At 40.7% G+C, this 19,152-nt stretch overlaps 1 protein-coding gene across 1 annotated transcript in view; it reads right to left on the reverse strand.

Annotated features, from left to right (window-relative positions):
- Positions 1-2,193: 2,193 nt before the first annotated feature.
- The window catches only part of CCR6 (C-C motif chemokine receptor 6), a 20,271-nt gene continuing 3,312 nt past the window's right edge, over positions 2,194-19,152 (reverse strand). The window contains exons 3-5 of the mRNA XM_026044717.1: positions 11,820-11,876; positions 7,383-7,478; positions 2,194-3,270 (exon numbers count right to left, since the gene is read on the reverse strand). Coding sequence (XP_025900502.1) covers positions 2,194-3,270; positions 7,383-7,478; positions 11,820-11,876 — 1,230 coding nt within the window. The remainder of the gene's footprint in view (positions 3,271-7,382; positions 7,479-11,819; positions 11,877-19,152) is intronic.

Here is a 19,152-nt window from a genome sequence, read left to right on the forward strand (position 1 = left end):
GCTAAAGTAGTTGGAGTAAAAGAGATTTTGCACYAGACAAGAGAATTTGCAAGGCAACACACATAGTAAGTTTTTCAAGKTAATATGTGTAGCAAGAAACCCTTTTCTGAGATATTTAAAATCAATATAATTACAATCTGACTTTTTAGCTTTATTCAGTCGGTTATATTTTTATTTGATGAACTCTCTTCCAGAAAATCATCAGTGCTAGGTACAGCAAATGCACGCTGTATATAATTGTGTGTATTTTTGCCTAAGTTACTATCCTTAATGAAAATTATATATATGAACTTTATCATACCTGGCATTAATATTAAAAAAACTTCACACTGCACTGTAAACAAGGATGGATTGCACCAGCAAAAACAGCACAAGTTTCATGCTGTGTCATATCCTGAAGTGTTCTTCAGCTCCGGCATTCCTGTTCTTGGCCATTTTCATTGCCACTGGAAGAGACACTTTCTGGTCCAAAGTCCTTTCTCCTGTCAGTCACAAATTCAAAAATAAAAATAAAAAAATCCAAGGCAAACTGCAAGCTGCAAAATTGTGTTAGTTTASACTGCTTTTAAAATGGAGAATGCCACAAAATAGCAAGTCTGGACACTAAACTCACACTCTTGTCACAAGGAAACTCCACAAGACTGGTACTTTGGCTGACTGCAGATGGTAGCAGCGACGCTGTCCTCCTCTACTCTGTCCTGGTGCTTTGCCCTCCAGCTCTTGGAAGAGAATCTGCTCCTACTCCTGTCTAGATCATCTTTGTAGATGTTCTCGACACCTTCTTCAAGGTGGTGGGAGGTTGAGTTTCTCAGTAGTGCAGGTTGCTCCATGACATCRTGATTAAAATACTGTGAAGCTCACTCAGTGAGCAGGAGTGGTGGTCAACTAGATCACTATTCCCATCTCTGCTGGAGAACAGGTTCTGCAGAGACTGTTTTGAGGGTGTCCTTGTGTGGKTTTTTTWAAAAAAAAWTATTTATCTTTGCCAAAAAGTCATGACTGGGTAATTTTTTCTTTCATTTATTATAAATATTCCTTGGTTCATTGTGAAACAAATGCTGACAAGTCTGGTAGAAATCTGGCTGAATTAAGTTACACTTCACTCTTATTTTAGATATTGTCCTCAATTTTTGAAGTTGATAGGATAAATTTCACATAGGTCTTTTTATGTTACAAATCCACTCCTTAGGAAACTTTGTTAATGGTTGCTAAATATGAAGAAATGCATCAGGTTTTGTTACTGATCTAGTGGCAAATAAGAAGTATTGGAATGTGAATAATCACAGTTCTTCAGCTTGTCTACTTCTAAAGAAGTTGTGCGAATTTCAGCTAGAAAGAGTCAATATCTCATAGGGATATTTTCGCAAAGTAATCAGCTTCAGTGAATTCCAAGATCTGAATTCAGTGCTAAATGAAAGGCAGAATCTCTCAAATAAAGCTCTGTTCTTCGTTCAGCAGATAATCTGAGTAGCTATCAGAAAATCTTCCTGTGAATGTTTCAGTGTTCTGCTTATTTTCATAATTCTCTTTTTTTTTTTTTTTATAATCTTCCCTTAGTGGACAAGTCACTGTTGATTTTGGTCAGCCTCAGCCTTGGTGTATGCTTGTGCAGCTCCGTTTTGAGGCATCTGATGAGCAGCTGGAGCATAGGCCTGGGCACAGATTTATGAGACTCCAAATGTAAGTCCAGCTATGCCAGTTTCTTCATTTTTCTGCGTTAGCTTTTCTTGCCATGCTTTGCCCAAAATGTCATCCGTTTAGGTTAGTACAAGGTATCTACAACACAAGCAGAATGGAGACTTCTACTTAAACAGGACAATTGGGCATAAATAATCAACAGCAACAACCTAAATATAAGCAGAATGAGCCTGGCCACAACCTGATTCATTTATTTAGTAYTTTGGAGGCAGTGCTCAAAAGGAGGAGTGTTACTTTATCAGCTTCACTCTCCTGACAACTCTGAGTGTTTGTACCTTAGAAGAATAGGAATGTCAGGGAAATAAGATTTGAGATTTTCAAGGACAGTGTTGGCCTTTGGTTTATATTATTTTATTGAAAGAAGCTGTGGGTCCTGGGAGCTCCGCGTTGGGGTGCAGAGCTGTTAACAAATGGCTGGTTATGGTACGCACTGTGAGACTCGTCTGGGTTGCTCAGAGAGCAGAATCTTTCAACAATAACATGGTTCAAATTGTTTTAGATAGTAAAAGAAGATGCATTTTCGCTCAGAATTTCACTAGTTTGTCTTGAATGGTAAGTATCAGAATTTGTCCTTGAGCTTCGGCTGTTGTATTTCTTGTATCTCATGCACCGCAGATCTTTCATTATCTTCACAAAGTAGCTTCGGAACTTCACTCCAATGAATGCGTAGAGCACGGGATTCAAGCAACAGTGTAAGAAYGCGATGGCTTCTGTGGTGTATTTTGCATATGCCATTTTCTTTTCACTGTCACAAGATTTGTCCATCTTGCCCAGATTTGTGGCTGTTATGAGAAGAATGATGTTATGGGGTACCTGRCAAACCAAGAAAACAACTACAATAATTACAATCACACGGATTGCTTTGTTTCTTTTTGAATTTTGTGTTTGTTGCAAGGATTTGATAATGAACGTGTAGCAAAAAATCATGAAAACAAAAGGGATAAAAAAGCCAAATCCAAACTGTAGAATCAGCAGCACTAATTTCTGCGTTATGCTGTCGGGAGATTTGTCGTAACTGTGATCACAGATTTCTTTGGTTTCATTGATAGAGAAGGTGTAACTTTTACTGTATAGGAAAGAGGAAGTGGAAATCAAAATTGATGCTATCCATACAATCAAACAAATCAGTTTACTGTATGTTAACATTCTTGTCCTGAGTTTAAATGACTTTGTTGCCTGTACAATAGCTATGTAGCGGTCCACACTGATGAAGGTCAAAAGCAGCATGCCGCAGTTGAAGTTGATTGCGTAGATACCTCTGCTCATTTTGCAAATGAAATCGCTGAAAATCCATGTGTCAGCAGCATAATTCACTGCCCATAGTGGGAGAGTGAGAACAAACAGGATATCTGCAATTGCCATGTTGAGGAGGTATACGTCCGTCATGGACTTGGTTCTTTCATATAAAGTAAAAGTCATCACTACAAAGATGTTACCAACTAGGCCGATGACACAAATCAACGAATATGCAACTGGCAGAAATACTTTTGTGAAGTTTCTGACTTCCGTCTTAGAACACGGTTCTGTAATTAGGTCTTCCTCATAAATGTAATCCGAGATATTAGGCTCTGCCTGTAAGAAAAAAGATGATCACCAGTTAACTACTTAATTGCTAGCATCACTTTCTGCARTTTCTATAAGGTAGAAAAATAATAAGTAACAAAGTTGTACAAGGTACTAGTAGCTTTGGAAAAAATGTACTTTTTGGAAAAAATAAAATCATTAAATGCTTCCTAATTTGCAATGCAAGTGACATTTATGGAAACTGTCATCCATCTGCACAATCTTTCCCACCTCTGCACTTCAAGCCTATGGCAGGCTCATCTCAGACAACCTGCAGCATTGTTGTCCCCTCCATTTTATACCATCACATGGTATAAAATACATGAGAAGGTCCTTTCATCCCTCAGCTCCCAAAGTACAAATGAATTTAATACTCTGGAGGATTTCAAATTAATTTGAAAATATAAACATGGGGATGATCTTTTGGCATGGCTCAAAAATAGCATATTTAAATACACTGTGCTAAAAAGATTTCTCTGCCATCACGGGGCAGTATGTAGTGCGAATGTCTGCACCTGACATGCTGACATGCATCTGAGGTACGGGCCTAGGCTTCTTTTAGAATGGAGGGGAACAGACCAGTCTAGAATGTTATTCATTTCATACTAATACAGAAGTCTTAAGAAAAAGGTTGAATGAATCAACCCCCGCAAATGATTACTTCTCCCTTCTCAGCTAGACAGGTAATTGAGGGTGGCCATCCTGAAAAACAGGTCCTTACACTGCAGGCGCTGGGGCTGTGGCCAGACTGAGTGCAACCCAAAGTAACAGGGTGCGTTGCCACTGAACTCTGCTGTAAGAAATGTGCTATTAGCCAGTTACTTCCAATAATAAGGCATTCTTGGACCAGCAGGCACACAAAGCATGAACTTCCATATTAATTGATTTATTCGTTTATTAGTTGTTTATCAATTACATAATTGCTTACACTCATTTTGGCAGTACAATTCTGAGAAGGGAAACTGTGGTGAGAGAGGCTTCAAAACACTTTTCCAAGGATTTCTAAAAGGAAAAAACAAACAAACAAAAAGATTGGATTAGAAAAATAACACAATAGAGGTGAAATAGCAGAAAAATGTCTGAAGACAAAACATTTATTCAAATAAGAATCATGTTGTTTCAGCTATATCAACAATACTCACTAACACAACAAGTCATATTTCTCTGCAGTACAATGTGCAGTCATGGAAAGCAAATAGTTTGTATCAGTATAATTAAAGAACACCTACAGAATACTTATTTGTACAGCTGATAAATAATATATGARAATATGTAACTCTCATCTCACATTGTCTTTGTATCTCAGGAAATTAGAGAAAAAAAAATTTWAAAAAAAATCTGTATGGCAATGCAAATCAATGTTGTTATTAAGATAAAAATGAAACAGTAAAACAGGACCACATTATGTCCTTCCATAACAACTTTACCACATTTTAATACGGATTATTGCTTAGTACAGTGGAAAGAGTAGTGCACAACATGGGCAAGGACTGAGTGAGCACTGATGTAGCTCACTTGTGTTGCTGCACAGTGTACAGAAATCTCTTTTGTTACAGGCAGCATAATATCAAAACTCCAATCTTGAGACAAAATAGCTTTCTATATCTGTGGTATCTAAGTATTCCACAAGGAGCATTTGATTTATTTGCAGAACACTGTGTGACAAGGAGGCCCTGTTACATTTATTTTGTGGAGAAGGAACTCAAACGTGGAATCATTACAGTAAGTACCCAGCTGAGATGCCCCTTTCCCCCCTCACTCTTGAGTGCTTAGCGTTATCTAGGACTTCAGCTGTACACAGGAACAAATCCACTGACTCTGGTTGCAGTGAGACTCAGACTTCTGCAAATCAGGCCTCWCGTCTGAAGTCACAGATACAGAGAAAATGGGGAACATGTCATTAGTGGCGACCTGTACAAATTTGGGATTATCTGGCTTGCTTAACCTCACACAGGAACCAGCAGGCAGGAGATTTAGTTCCTCAGCATTCGCCTGCTGTAACCATGAGTTCAGCCTTCCTCTTCTTTCTATTCCTCACATGTCCTGGCAATGCAGCAACTGCAGGGACCGAATAACATATTTTCTAAGGGTGTGAGTGTCCTTTTTATTTAGAGTATCTCTGCTTTTCAGTATCTGTGCTGCTACGAGGAAGTGCAAGYGCGTCCCATTTTAAATCTAGTCTAACAAATTCTTCCTGTTTGGGTATTACAGGTGGGGCAGATGCAGAGCAAATATAACTGGGAAGCTAGGAGAGCGAGAGGACCGAATGCTCTCTGAAAGGCAGGCAATGAGGAGCGGACTCAGTGTGAGTCCAGTGGGGACACAGGCTCATGGCAGATGGCTGCGGGTTTGTGAAAGGCCCCATGGAAGTGACGTTGCTCAACATCACTGCTGTGCCGGCTTCCCTGCCCTTCGAAGAGCTCTTTAACCACCACTCCAGCCTGCTCTGCTGGCTTTTCAAAGGTGGTTTTCTGAAGCTGCCAGAGTGCAGTAGCCTGAAAGCCCTTGAATACCTTCTGAAGCAAGGATTAGCAGTTAGAGCTGACTCCCGGGCCTACAGAGCTTAATGGACTGAGCAGTGAAGCTCCACAGCGCAGCTGGGGTCTGTCCCTGGCCCTTCCCCAACCAACCTGAGCCAGTTTCCATCTGCTGCTTTCCCCTTCTCTGCTCCCATTCAGTCAGACACAARTCCCTTTTCTTGCTCTTTCCGGGCAGTTCCTTGCACTAGGTTGCAATACAGCAGCTCTGCAGCTAGACAGCACTAGAAGAGTATCTGTCCAGGTTATTATCTTACAAACTATTATCATTTTATTTTTAAAATAAAAATAAAAATGCTGTGATAGATACCTTGCTAGAATATACATGATTATAAAATACAAAGTTAGCCCAGGTCTGTATTTTTTCTATGAAATGATAGCCCTTCATTGCACTTCAACAAAGCAACTCCCAAACTTCCGTGTAATGAACAGAAGGATGAAGGTACAGTGGAGATCCTTAGAAGAAAAGGAGCTCAAGTGTTTCCTAAAGCCCATAGGGAAGGAAAAGAAGAGAGATTTCCTCACAGTAGCTCTGAAGAATGGTTCCCTGCCTGTGGAGAAGAATCACTCCTGCTCACCACACACCGCCGTCCACTCTCCTTAATGTTGCAGACATCTGCAGCTAATCAAACACACATTTATAGTCACACATATTAAATATGTGACTAGGGCACCACTAGTCAGACATATATTCACAAGAGGATTTTCCAGCACAAACTTCTTGAGGCTAGTTGGTACAAGAGAATTAGAAAAAGACTCAAAATGAAACCAGAATTGCAGAGATCAGATTTAGGATCTGATTTAAATCTCTTGAGCTGATTTGCTCTCATGAATTTGAAGCATCATTCTCTGAAGTTATTAGAAAGATGCATAGGCTGCAAAAGGAGCTGAATYAGATCCCCTATAAGTATAAATTTGCTTTCTATAAATATAATTTTGCTTTCATATAAGATTAAGATCTCTTCAGTAGTTTTTGATTAGGCAGCTTTATAATCTGCATATTTGGGGTTTTATTTAACATGAATATATTAGRTAATTATCAAAAAATATTTCCATGAAGACACAGATGTATGTTCTAGTATTGCTTGTATATTATGTACAAACAGAAGTCAATGCATATGTATACAAACACACATGTTCTGAATATTAAAGGTGGTACAGGATTTGTAATCTATTCTTTAGCTTAATATTTTTTTTCTCTTTACTTCAACATATTTCATTTCATAGTGAAAGCAATATGCCAATACTCAGTAGTAAGAGTATTGTACTACACTGAATGTAGTGCACTGCACTACAATCTTACCTGCAAATAGATTACTTGGAAAAGACAATAATTACAAAGATTACAAGCAAAAGGCATTGGATAAAGAAAGATYTCAGGATAAAGAGATTTCTACATGGCAAAAAACTTCTCAATACCCAGAGAGAATCACTCTCTCACCAAGCACCACTCTCTCACTCACCAAGCACACTTCAAGAACTTCTGATCATTGCAAGTCAATCCTACTTATCAGTTCTACTTATATGTGTAATTTAATACATTCATCACATACTTTAGATTACCTATTTTATTTTAGCACTTACCAGATCAGAGCATTGCCTGAAGCTTAGGTCAAAGCGGATGTGTGATTCTGCTGTGGCTGCTGAAGCACATTCACCATCAACCTCAATAGAAGCACACTTTAATTAGAAAAACAAGAAATAACAGCATTAGTTAAAAGTGCAGAGTTAAATTCAAATTATTACCACTTCCTCCTGACATGCCATCATAATAACCTGTTTTTATGTAAGGGAAATTGTTTAACTCTGTCTATGCTGGAGCCATGCAAGCTGGATGCACATCATTTACTTTTTAGACTGCCTATGTAATGACATTAGCTTTCGAATAATTTACCTAGCATTACAATCTGGTTTATGTCAAAGAGCACGTTATCCAAATGGCTTGTCTGAAGTGCTCGCACAAAATGTGCAAAGGCCCATATGAAGAAAAATGCCACTGTATTTGACTTTGGTAGAAACATTTGTGCTTTATGTACATGCTGTTCAGTTCTGTTGTTAAAGTTAGTTAGAAAGACACAGGAGAATATTTGATTTTATCACTCCTGAATTTTGAAAGTTATAAATGTTTCTTAACCAGGCTGTTAGTTTAGATTTTGATGATTACTTGAATATTTGCAATAATGGAAAAGAACAGTAGAAATCCTTCAGATGATATTTATTTTAGAAATTGAGCATGTGAACATTCAGTTACAACTTGTGAATTTGCTAGAGGCACCAGATTGCTCTAATACAGGCAGCCAGCTAAACTGTGTTTAATAGAAGGCTGAACCCGAGCAATGCAAGATGTTGGATGGCACACAAGTGTGTTTATTTTTCTCCAAAAATGAGCATACGGCAGTAAAAATCAGAAGCTTTTTTTTTTTCTTTTAAGTGTGGTCCCACTTTCCAGAAACCAGAGCCAGTGAATGAAACAAAAACATTGCATAGCTACCAAATGTATCTTGATCATTRCATGAGAAAGTATTGTGTCCATTATCATTTAAGCAGCTACATGTCATTTTTTTGGCYGCCTCTATTTGTAATATCCAAGTCCTTGACTACAGCTGCGATTAAATCTGAACATTTGCATGAATCACTAATGTAACATGCATATACTCATGAATCCTGCAATGAAGGTCTTGTTTGTCCCTGCTTGACAAACACATTCACATTTTGATTACTACCACTGAAAAGGAATCATCACTTTCTATGCATATAGAGCCAAAAAAGTGTGACATCAATCTGGATTGCAACTTGACTAACTTCAATTGACTCCCTTTAAAAATAAAAATAATTCAGCCTTCTTACTTTTTTTTTTTGAAGTAAAGCACTGCCTGTCATCACAGATCTGCAGAACGTTATGATTAAATCCATAAAGAGGATGGTTTAGCTACGTCTAATCCTTTGATGCGAGTAGATAGTTGAGATTCAGTGCAGAGAAGATGATGTAAACAAGCCAAAAAAACCCAGTAGCTGCAAGTTATCTACTTTTTTTTTCCCATAAATTAAGCTAACAGGTTGCAATACTGGACTTTAAAAAAAAAAAAAAAAAGAGACAGAGAGAGAAAGAAACCTATTACTCTATTTTACCTGTTTGATGTTGTTTACATTTCAGAATGCAGCAATGGAAATCTCCTAACTAACTCAATTCAGGCTTCTGACCAGGCTCGTAAGGACTTTTCTGGACTTTCTTGGATAGAAAAATGTAAGATTCATTTGTAACTAACTCTGTTGTCTCTGAAGTGCTGTGAGSAATAGCACACTTCTTGTGGATAAACAGATTTGCGTATGCTTTTTGCAATAACACATGCTGTATATGCCAGGCCAGATCCTGTTCAGGGAGAACTCTGTTTCTGTCCAAATGCTGCCTCAAGCAGGTCACTGCTTTTTGCTCATGGCCCYGACGTTTGGAAACAAGAGCCCCAGTGTGGTTAAAGCAGCACGTTTAGCACAGGAGTGCACTGTGGGACTGCACATTTTCTTTCTCATAACGGGCTGAAGAGATGAATCTTACCTAGCAGGTTTCTTTACATAAAGACTAATACAGTCCCTGGCAGTCACGTAAGTAGTAAATAATGATTAACGTACATAGAAATTCCCCTTGTGTTACAAAAATGGATATAACCTAAACTCGCCGACCAAGTCCATAAGGATTGTTCTACATGTGTCCATAACAACTGTACTACGTGTCCAAGCCAAAGCCTGTGGTGCTGGCGATAGGCTCCAGCACCTCTATCAGCCAACAGCCTACATTTAGAATATTATCCTGTGTAAGCCCATGAAGCAACTAAATATTACCAGCACTATTTCCCAGAAAGAGATTTGTTTCAGAAACTTCRGCTTTCCTACAGCCCCATGATGGTCTCTGCATCTCTTCCCTGTAACGAGCTAGTTTTGTTCATTAAAAGACTAATRGATATTTTAACTTATTCATTACAAAAGCAGAGCCCATTCTCTTCTGTATCCAGATGTTTTCTAAATTAGACATGTCAYGCTTTTGGTCTGCAGTTCATTCAATGATGCTCAGCAAAAATAACAGTCTTTCAGAAGGTGGGGAATTAAATCCATTCGGGTGAATGCCAAAGTTAGTATAAAATAGCTAATCCAACTTACCTTTGCGGCACATCTTCTTTTCACCAGCTTACAAAGCCCAGACAATCTCTCTTGCAGATGCTTTGTGCTTTGCCTCACACAGTGGCATGCAAAAAGGGCGTTTTTTTTGCTTTTTAAGACATCTATTTCAAAATCTGCATGTTATGTAAATGAAGCCCCCACATGTAGCTAGTTTTTGTTCATAGGCTTAAGCTCTAAAAGGAAATTTACTCTTGTTTAGCTAATATGGTTATTGTGGTTTCTCAAATCTCACCACATGCTAGTTTTCTGCCACCACTAATTAAAGTAAGAAAATACTGAAAGATAAGGAAAACAAAACCACCATATGATTTATTCCAGAGTCCACATGTTTCTTCTGGAATGACTCAGACCGTCTGCACTATTCTAAAAGAAATACAATGTGTAGATCCCCTCTGTTACATTCTGCCTTAATGTTCTTTCATATAAATGTAGATCAGCTTAGCATGGTTCAAAAAACTAGCAGACTCTAGCGTCTCCTTCATTCTTTTAGACGACAAAATTTAAGCTACTGATTTACATTCAAGTTATTTATGTTACCTATTCTCATATTGTCAATATATTTTTCTCATTATTTCTTTCAAGGTTTCCTCCTTCTGTTTGCCTCTGCCTTTTTACACCCTCTCAAACACCTTTTTTTCTGTATTTAGTTGTTTGTTTTTACTATTTCTTCCTCTTTCTATGTTCTGCTTTTCTAGATTTCTGGCTCTTCTTTTCGTCTCTTGTTGTTTTCATTGTTTCTCTCCGGGATTCCTTTCTTAGCGCCACTTACTCGCTTCCCCTTTACCCTTTTTCAGCCTCATTCCCACGTGAGCCCATCCATCCCCTTGCACAAGATACAGCCCATCCCACATCTTACCTTGTGTCCTAGAACCATTACGGTTGGAAAAGACCATCAAGATCAAGTCCAATCACTCAGCTTGGGACTGAATTAACCTGTTTTAAACACAAGCCTCTGCACTCAGGACATTAAATGGGTAGTAGCTATGAAGAGAGCATTTGGGAAGCATTCGGGATTGCATAATCACTGTTGAGCTCTCCTCCTTAGCCCAGAACACAACTGCATTTGTAAAACCTTGCAACTCAGCACTTTTCTTCCACCACAGCAAGTGTTATTTTATGTGAAAATGGAAGGATAATTAAAAAAAAGGGGAAACAGGTCATGTGAAAATGGTAAAGAATCAGACTCATAAGAATGTAAGAACATCTTTTCTCATGAGAGAAAATTTTTCTGTATTTTCTGAATGAGGAGCACAGTCATCCACAGAACACTCTTCTACTTTGCTGCAGCATTGCTTCTAAGAACSAGCCCATCTGCTAGCTGGCCTGGCTTTCAGAAAGTAATGTGGACAACAGTAAGCATGTCTTCTCATTGACAGTCACTGGTTTCAGAAGAGCTGATTTAAAATATCTCATTTTCCTAGCAAAAATATTGAAAACAATTTTTTAGAACAAATAAGCAAACAAAAAAAGGAGGATTTTTGATGGAAGCTTAAATACCAAAGACATCAGTTCAGAAAAAAACACCAATCACACCAGAGAAAGTGGGCAATTAATAATCCCATTCCATTGTTCCATGGGTTTCATAAGGAACATCAACTCCTATGAGGTGTAAGAGCAACATTTTCAAACCAAAACTTTGCTTTTGGAATTTCAGGAGCAAACATGTTTTCCAAGTCATGTGTTTTTTCATTAGCCGAGAAGATAGAAAATTGAAATGAATTTGATTTGAAAAATAAAATTAAAAAAAAAAAAAAAAAAGAGAGAGTAATACTAATCCCATTCTCAACTACCCAGGCACTGCTTTGCAGGCAACTCCAATTCTTTTCCTCATGGAAAGACATTACTTACATTGTACATAACCTTTTTGATGTCGTATAGAGTGAAAAGGTCACATTCTTGTCTACCCTGCAGGGAATTACCCAGCGGAGATTTAGTTATCAGAAGTACCTATTACAAAAGATTGTCCTATCTAGGTCAGAGGATCCATGAAAACAAGTCCATATTGCTGCAACACTTACAGAATACATCATTGCGAGTCTTAGCTTAACAGAGCAGCTAGGTGGAAAGATTCAGAACCAGAATTTTGCTCATTTGGATATTTGTTTTTAATAAAATACATCACTGCAAAGAAGACAAAATATTTCAAAACATTTCCAAATAATTGCAAGAAAGTTCTTTAGAATTAGCTGCTGAACTATGACTAATTTACAGTCTGAGGAGGGCAACTGAATTTCCATATCAGAAATGCTGAAAACACCAGGCAGGAGAGGAGTAGACTTAACTATTAAGTTGCTGACATAATTTCTCTGCTTTTGATGCTGTAGTCACACCATGCCCTTTGTGGTAATGTTGTTTTTGCTTGCTCTCTCACTCTTTCTCTCTGTTTCGTGTCTCATTGAAATAACTACCAAAGTAGTTTCTCAAAGCTTGTCATCAGTCTACACTCCCAAGCACTGACATTTCAACCTAAGCATGTTGAATCCGTTGACCTGATTTCTTTTTAGAGTTGTTCTTTCTTTATATGATTATCTTTACAAGTTACTCTTGCTATGGAGTGTCCCAATCACCTCCGCTTCCACAGCAGCAGCCTTCCCGGCCTGAGTAAGAGCGAAAAGTTAAGAGTTTCAAGGGTGCTTATGTACCTAATGATGTAATTGTTCTTTAACTATGGCAGTTTTAAGGCAGTGTGATCATTGTTCCCACCTATTATCACAAATGCTGAAGTGGAGGGATTGGATCTTTACCACAATATGTAGTCCCTGTGTCAGTTGGACAGTTTGAAGATTGCTTCCAGCCTGTGTGAATCAAAAATGTTTTTTTGGTCCATGGATTGTGATTTCCCCAATTCTAAGGACAAATCAGGAGGGGTGGCCTGTARCTGGAGTAAGACAGTCAGCAGACAAGGCAGAAAGGTCATATACATGTTAGCCAGGGACTGGCTGTGTGTTGTGTTGGTGTTAGCCTGGCATTCGCCATCTCCTGCACATGCACTGCCCACGTGGAGCAGCACTGCCACTTAGATTTGTCTGCGCAGGGAAAGGGGAGCGTGTGGACACGAAGTGAGTGTAAGGACTGCAAGGGGAGAGGAAGGCACCAACATGGAGCTATTGGGGGGGAATTGTGTGGTGGAGGAGAGAAGAAAGGCCACACAGACACTGCTGGATTGCAGGCTAATCCCTCATTTATGCACTGCACACAAAGGCTTTAAGCACTTAGCTCACCAGTGATTTGAGGCAACTCAGAGTAAAACTCCCAAAGAGATTGTTCTCCAAGGAAGAAAATCTTCCCAGATCTTCTGCATACAGAGCATTACTGTTCCTAAACAGTAGGAACACTGTGATACCACTTCTGCAGCCTGGTGTAGGAATATGGTTGAGTCCTTTGCTGATCCTCTCCATGCTCAGACATTAGTCACCAAGATACTCAAGCACAGATTTAAATGATGCTCTTAATAATCATTAAATGCATTGGGCACCTGTCACTGCAATGCACCGAAGCCAGTGATCTCAGTCCCTTTAGAAACTTGAGCACAGCTGGGAATTTCCGTGTGGAGCAGCAGACAACACCAGCTCTGAGTGGGGAGTTGCTCTGAGCAGATGACAGGGAAAGAAGGTYCTGATGCAGGATACTCTGCTGCTAACAGCCAACACAGCTCACTTCGTGTTGCAACAGACACTTTACCTTTCACTTCCCTTCTAAGAGTGAGGAACTGCTGCTATGATTTGATCTCTACATCTTGATGCATGCTGTTTCATACTGGTGGTTAGTGCTCTGATAAAATTGATGTTTCCACTGTGATTATAGAGGTGGTAAAAGAAAAAAAAAAGGTTCCATTACCTCCCATGGCTGGTGCTAKCTTTCATTCTGTAAACGTACAACCCACGCAAAGGCATGTACCTGATAAAGTTGTGGACAAGAAATGTGTAGAACAGCTAAAACTTCTGAAACCTTACTGTAGGACACCCTAGAAAGTGAAGTAAACCATTAGGCCAAATACCTAAGCGTAACTCTCTTGCTGGGTGGCAGTGATAGCTCAAAGGGCCAAATTCAGTTATGCAGGCGTTCGACCATGGCTCTGCCTCTGAGCTGGGAATCCTGGAACTTGATTGCTGCTCTTGGCCATGGCAAAAAATCTTCTCCGTCTACATTAAAACCAAGAGGAAGAGAAAGCAGATGTGGTTTATACATTTATTGCTGTCTTAGATAGGTACTAGGTGCAATACAGCCCCCAAAGGTCTAATCTATCTTGCTCCAAGTTAGGCTCTGTTTGATTCCTGTGCCACTCTTTTGGGCCTATCTTACACACTTCTTCACAGTATGTTATGTAGCTCAGACACATCATTGGCTAAGGGGAGAAGGGTGTCACTGAGGACACATTTGGGAAAGCTGGCAATTGATAGCTGCCCATGCTCCCTCCTCATCAGGATGTTTTGACTGCATCTCCTGTTGAAAGACAAGAATGAGGCACACACTGTGAGCCAATATTAACCAGTTCCTGCCTCACTGCAGCTTCTTCTCATTTTGTTGACCAGGGCTGACAGACATCAAAACTTGCACAGGTCCATTGCTCATCTTCACTTGACTCTCAGCACCTTGATGGTTTAGTGCCAGATCCATGGACCATGGAGCATGCAACATCCAGCTCCTGGTACATCATCACCTGAATCAGTCCCAGCATTTTATTATTCAGATAAATACCCCTCTGTGCAAAATAGTACTAGATAAGGGAAAGGTTGAACCTAGATAKGGCATCCAACAGCTGGAGAGCTCTGCTTGAAATATAATGAGAGATGAAGCCTCTGTGGCCCTTTGGTGATTCTTATTCTAGTTTCGGCATAAATACAGAAAGATTTGGCAAAAACACTCAAGAAGCCTTATGGAAAAAATAGCAGAGCAAGCGTGAGGCTGTTCCAACTTGCAACAAGAAATCTGCRGAGAAAGCCAATATTTCTGTAGTTCTCTCTGAGGGCTCACTTCTGACTTGGAAGYAATTTTTGTATACACTAATTTCCTTTTTCCATCATAGCTGAATATGACAAAGAATGTAAAAGGTGACACRTGTTTTATTTGAGACTGAAAAGAGATTTTAAAAAGCATCAAGTGATTTGTGGTTAAAAGTTCTTTTGTGCTGTAGAAGATGCTACCTTTTTGAGGGCAGCATAAAGTTTTGTTCTTAAAAATCTCCTCTCTGATCAGATGTTAAGAAAGATGCTATTTGATTAAAGAAGAAATTAGCTTTGCTTTAAGTTCTGCACTAAAGACTCTCTGGGTGAGAGGTCTGGTCTGATCTTTGATGAAGTTAAAATCTCATTATTCTAATCACTACAAACTCTAGAAGTCATAAATGCAGTGATAACTCATTGCCACCAACTTTATCTTACAGCTGAAGTGAATATCTTTCCTTCTTTTTTATTTATTTTCTTTAGCTGCATTCTTCCTCCCCGTGCTCATGTCAAGGCTGAAAAGTTCTTGTAGATAATGGCCTCTTCACCAGACATGTGCCAATCTGATTTTATTTGCCCTACCCCATCCAAACCCCCATGCTTTGAACCGCTAGAGTTTGAAACACCTTCTCAGAATGTGCAATTGTGCCTAGCAGCCCTTCCTGAAAGTATAACCTCTCAGTCTGTTTTATTTCTATGTCTTTTCCTACCCACAACAGCTTTAATGTACCACCAAAAGTGCAGGCTTCCTTGCTCCCAGTATAACTTTTCAAGAGCTACATGGCAAATGAGAGGCAGCAGACATCTACAGGTTTTGCAGAGCTGGGCCTCTAGAAGCAGTTCATTAAAAATAGAGTCTAAAAAGCAACAGCTCTTCTTTTAGCTTAGCTTTGTGTCAGGTGAGACAAAGGACTGCAGGGGAAGTTGCATCTCCTCAGGGCAGAGGCAATTGAAGAATTTTCTTCCAGAACCTTGAAGAGACCAGTAGATATGTTAGACCTCTCACCATATGCAGAATTATATTCCTCTGTTGCATSTCCTATCTGGAGCTTCACATCTCTCTCCTCCTCCTCTCCGTTTTTTGGCCCGAAGGCTATAATCTTCATCAGAGTGGGTTTAGCTTCCTTCTGGGTAAGAGCACACACTCTCCCAAGACCCACTCCAGAACAAACTTTCTCACTTTCAGCAGAGAGCTGTTGAGTTTTAATGACCGACCACTGCTCCATGTCTGACAGGAACATGAGGAGGAAGAGGTCTGACGGGACTCTGCCAGCAGGCAGGAAGGAGGAACTTCACAGTGACACAAAACTGCATGATGATGCAACATACTTCTTAAAATGTACAGACCTACAAACTGCCAACTTGCAGCCATTCCATTCATGTGTATTTTGCAGTTGAGAACTTGATGAACACAAGTGTTAGGCAACTTACCCAGACCCACCCGTGAAGCCTGTGATGGAGCCATGAATTTACCTTGGGAGGTGGGAGATTCTTGATGGTGCTATAATTACTAGACGGCCCTTCCTCGGAGCACACGTGGGCAGGGACCATTTCTCTGGGTTCTGGCAGCTGAGGTAGCTGGTGGGAGCACAGCTTTGCCAGTCAGGTTTGCAGTGCATTCTGCATAAACAAAGTTGAGCTAGGAATCACAGAGGAGGAGGCATTGGTAGAGGCAAGGCAGGGATTGCAATTGGGAGAGATGAGCCAGAAGGAGGCAAAAAGAAGAATGAAATGCAACAAAGAAGAGAAAAAAAAATCAGAAACAATTTGAAGAGGAAACATGCTGTGTGCAAAGGGAAGGAGCTTGAAAGAAGCAGTTGAGGGGCTTTTTAAGTCATCGTGCTGTGGCTGCCTAGGATGTGCTTATCAGGACTGAGTTCCCAGTCTTGCCCACAAGACAAATTAATGTAAAGGGCATTTCTGAGAACAGTGTTGCCTACATTTTCCCTCACCATCAAACTCAGGGGAAGGAAGCAGCAGCCCCAGCCTCTTGGCTCACACAGCTCTGCACAAACCTGAGTGGGAGGCAGGCTGTGCACTGCCCAGCCCCTGTCTTTGTTGGCTTCTTACTGCTGTTGCACTGGAAGGCGCTTCAGCCCTCCTCCCACACTGCCTTGTTACCCACCATGCAGGCTCTAAGTGTACAGCAGAGGATCCTCCATGCCCTTTCTCTCTCATTTGTCTCAGTTTGGTTCCCATCTGACACTGTAAACAAACTTGTACTTACATAGTTTAAACACGCACTTTACTGCAGGCACACATTGACACAAGATTTTAGGAGAAGTCAGCATCCTGTATCTATTCATTTGTGCTTCACATCACACTATTATATTTCCCTTGCCACTGCAATCTGGTGCGCAGTGCAGTCACTGGTTCTTCACCGTGAGGACGTGTGGTGGGGTCAGTTCCCCCAGGAACGTCACACAGAAAGACAATGGTTTGAATGACAAAGCTTCTGGTTTCCCCAAGGCTCAGGCAAATTCTATGCTGTGTGAGTTTCTCCCTCTCTCTCAAGCAATAAGTTACTGGGGTTTCAGACAGGAGCCACTCAAAAAAGCACTATGTGGTGGGCTCATCACTGCTCAGCTGATTGCTGCTCAGTTTCTGATTCCTGCACCCTCGGAACCAAGGGTGGGAAACATTAGCTCCATCTGGTTAGATTTACTTGACTATGGATGATCTTGCTCATGTTCCTACCTTGTTGCTGTTCCGTTTCRTTTCACTTCCCTAACCCTTTGGAGGCAGCACAGAGAGAGGAGCAAGGAATAATAAAATGGTCCGCTAGCAAAATCTGCTCTCCCTGAAGGGAGAACAAAACAAAACAGAAAACAGCCAACTTGATCAAAAAGTACATTAGCAACAACAGAATTAATAGAATTATTAACAAAATGATCATTCCTAGGCACTGCAGAGGATCCTGTAGTCTTCTTTTGCCTCCTGTGACCATCAGATCCATGGTGATCAGTAACCATGTTGTTATACAACCGCATGAGTTGGGATACGTCCTTTTTTTTTCAGAGACCACAAGAGCAAACCACACTTGGAGATGAGCAAACGAGGAGGGAGAGGCTGTTGTGCAAGACTTCCTGCTCTGTGTGGCAYGGGTAATTGCCCTATATTTGTGACCTCCTTTTACTTCCAGGTTTGTAGCTGTACTGCAGAGATCTGATCCTTTGGTAGGAAGCCCTCACTGTGCAGGAGGGGAGCGATCCATGCTGGATATAGAGGGAATGCTGAGTGAGTTGGACTCTCCTCCTTGTTACACCTCACAGGCATTTTGGTTTATCACCTTCACTTGGCCCTTGATCCGAAAGGAACCCCAAACACTGTCCTCAGCTACAAGGCGACCCTACGGCATCCGGCCCAAGGCAACGCATGGAAGGAACTGCTCAGCCCCTCTTGCAGGTGCCTCTCCCTGGAGCACCCAACGTGAGTGGCTCTGCGCAGCCGGAGCCGGGTGGAGCTGCCGAGCGCCACGGCCGGCGCTGAGCGCCCCACGGCTCAGGAAGAGGTCCTCCGAGGTCCCGCTGCCCCGGGGAGAGGCACAAGTTGCCCCTAAGCACAGGGTGCTCCACAGGCAGAGCTGCTCCCTCACTGCAGCTCGGGCTCTAGCCCTCCATGCTTCCCTAGCCCAGGGAGCCATTGGGTCACCAAGTATTCCTATTCCATGATATGATATGATAAGACATGATACAATATGATACGATATGATACGATGTGATACGATATGATACGATATGATACGATACGATAAGCTACAACACATGGCGTCATACAGTCCATTTCTATTCTTCATCTTTTTCCAAGCGGTACATTTTCTAGCATGTTCCGTACAAGACTGGGTGACAGCCCAATACAAAAATCCATCTCCTAAATTTTTGTTCCCAAAAAGGATCCTGACCTTCTGCTTCAAGACTAAGATTACTCCTCACAGTTAATCTCTCAAGTGCTAACTGATTTTTCATCTTTGTTTTCTCTGCTTCTRCTCAAATTGATCCCTACATCTGCTGCTCACTTGAGTTTTCCAAGACAGTATATGATTAACTGGCAAGAACGTGGCAGCAGCCTGCCCAGAAATGAGCACAGAGCTTCAGCTGGCCTCTCCGCRATGCAGAGGGAGTTTCCACACCAAGTCATGTCTCTCCTGTATTTGCTTTTTCAAACAGGTCCACATAACTTGCTCTCTRCTACCACCCATTGCCTTTTCAGCTTCACTGTTTTCCACACTTGTCTCTTCC

This window comes from Nothoprocta perdicaria, unplaced genomic scaffold (assembly GCF_003342845.1).
Source record: "Nothoprocta perdicaria isolate Ctin4 unplaced genomic scaffold, notPer1 scaffold_38, whole genome shotgun sequence".
Classification (NCBI taxonomy): Eukaryota; Metazoa; Chordata; class Aves; order Tinamiformes; family Tinamidae; genus Nothoprocta; species Nothoprocta perdicaria.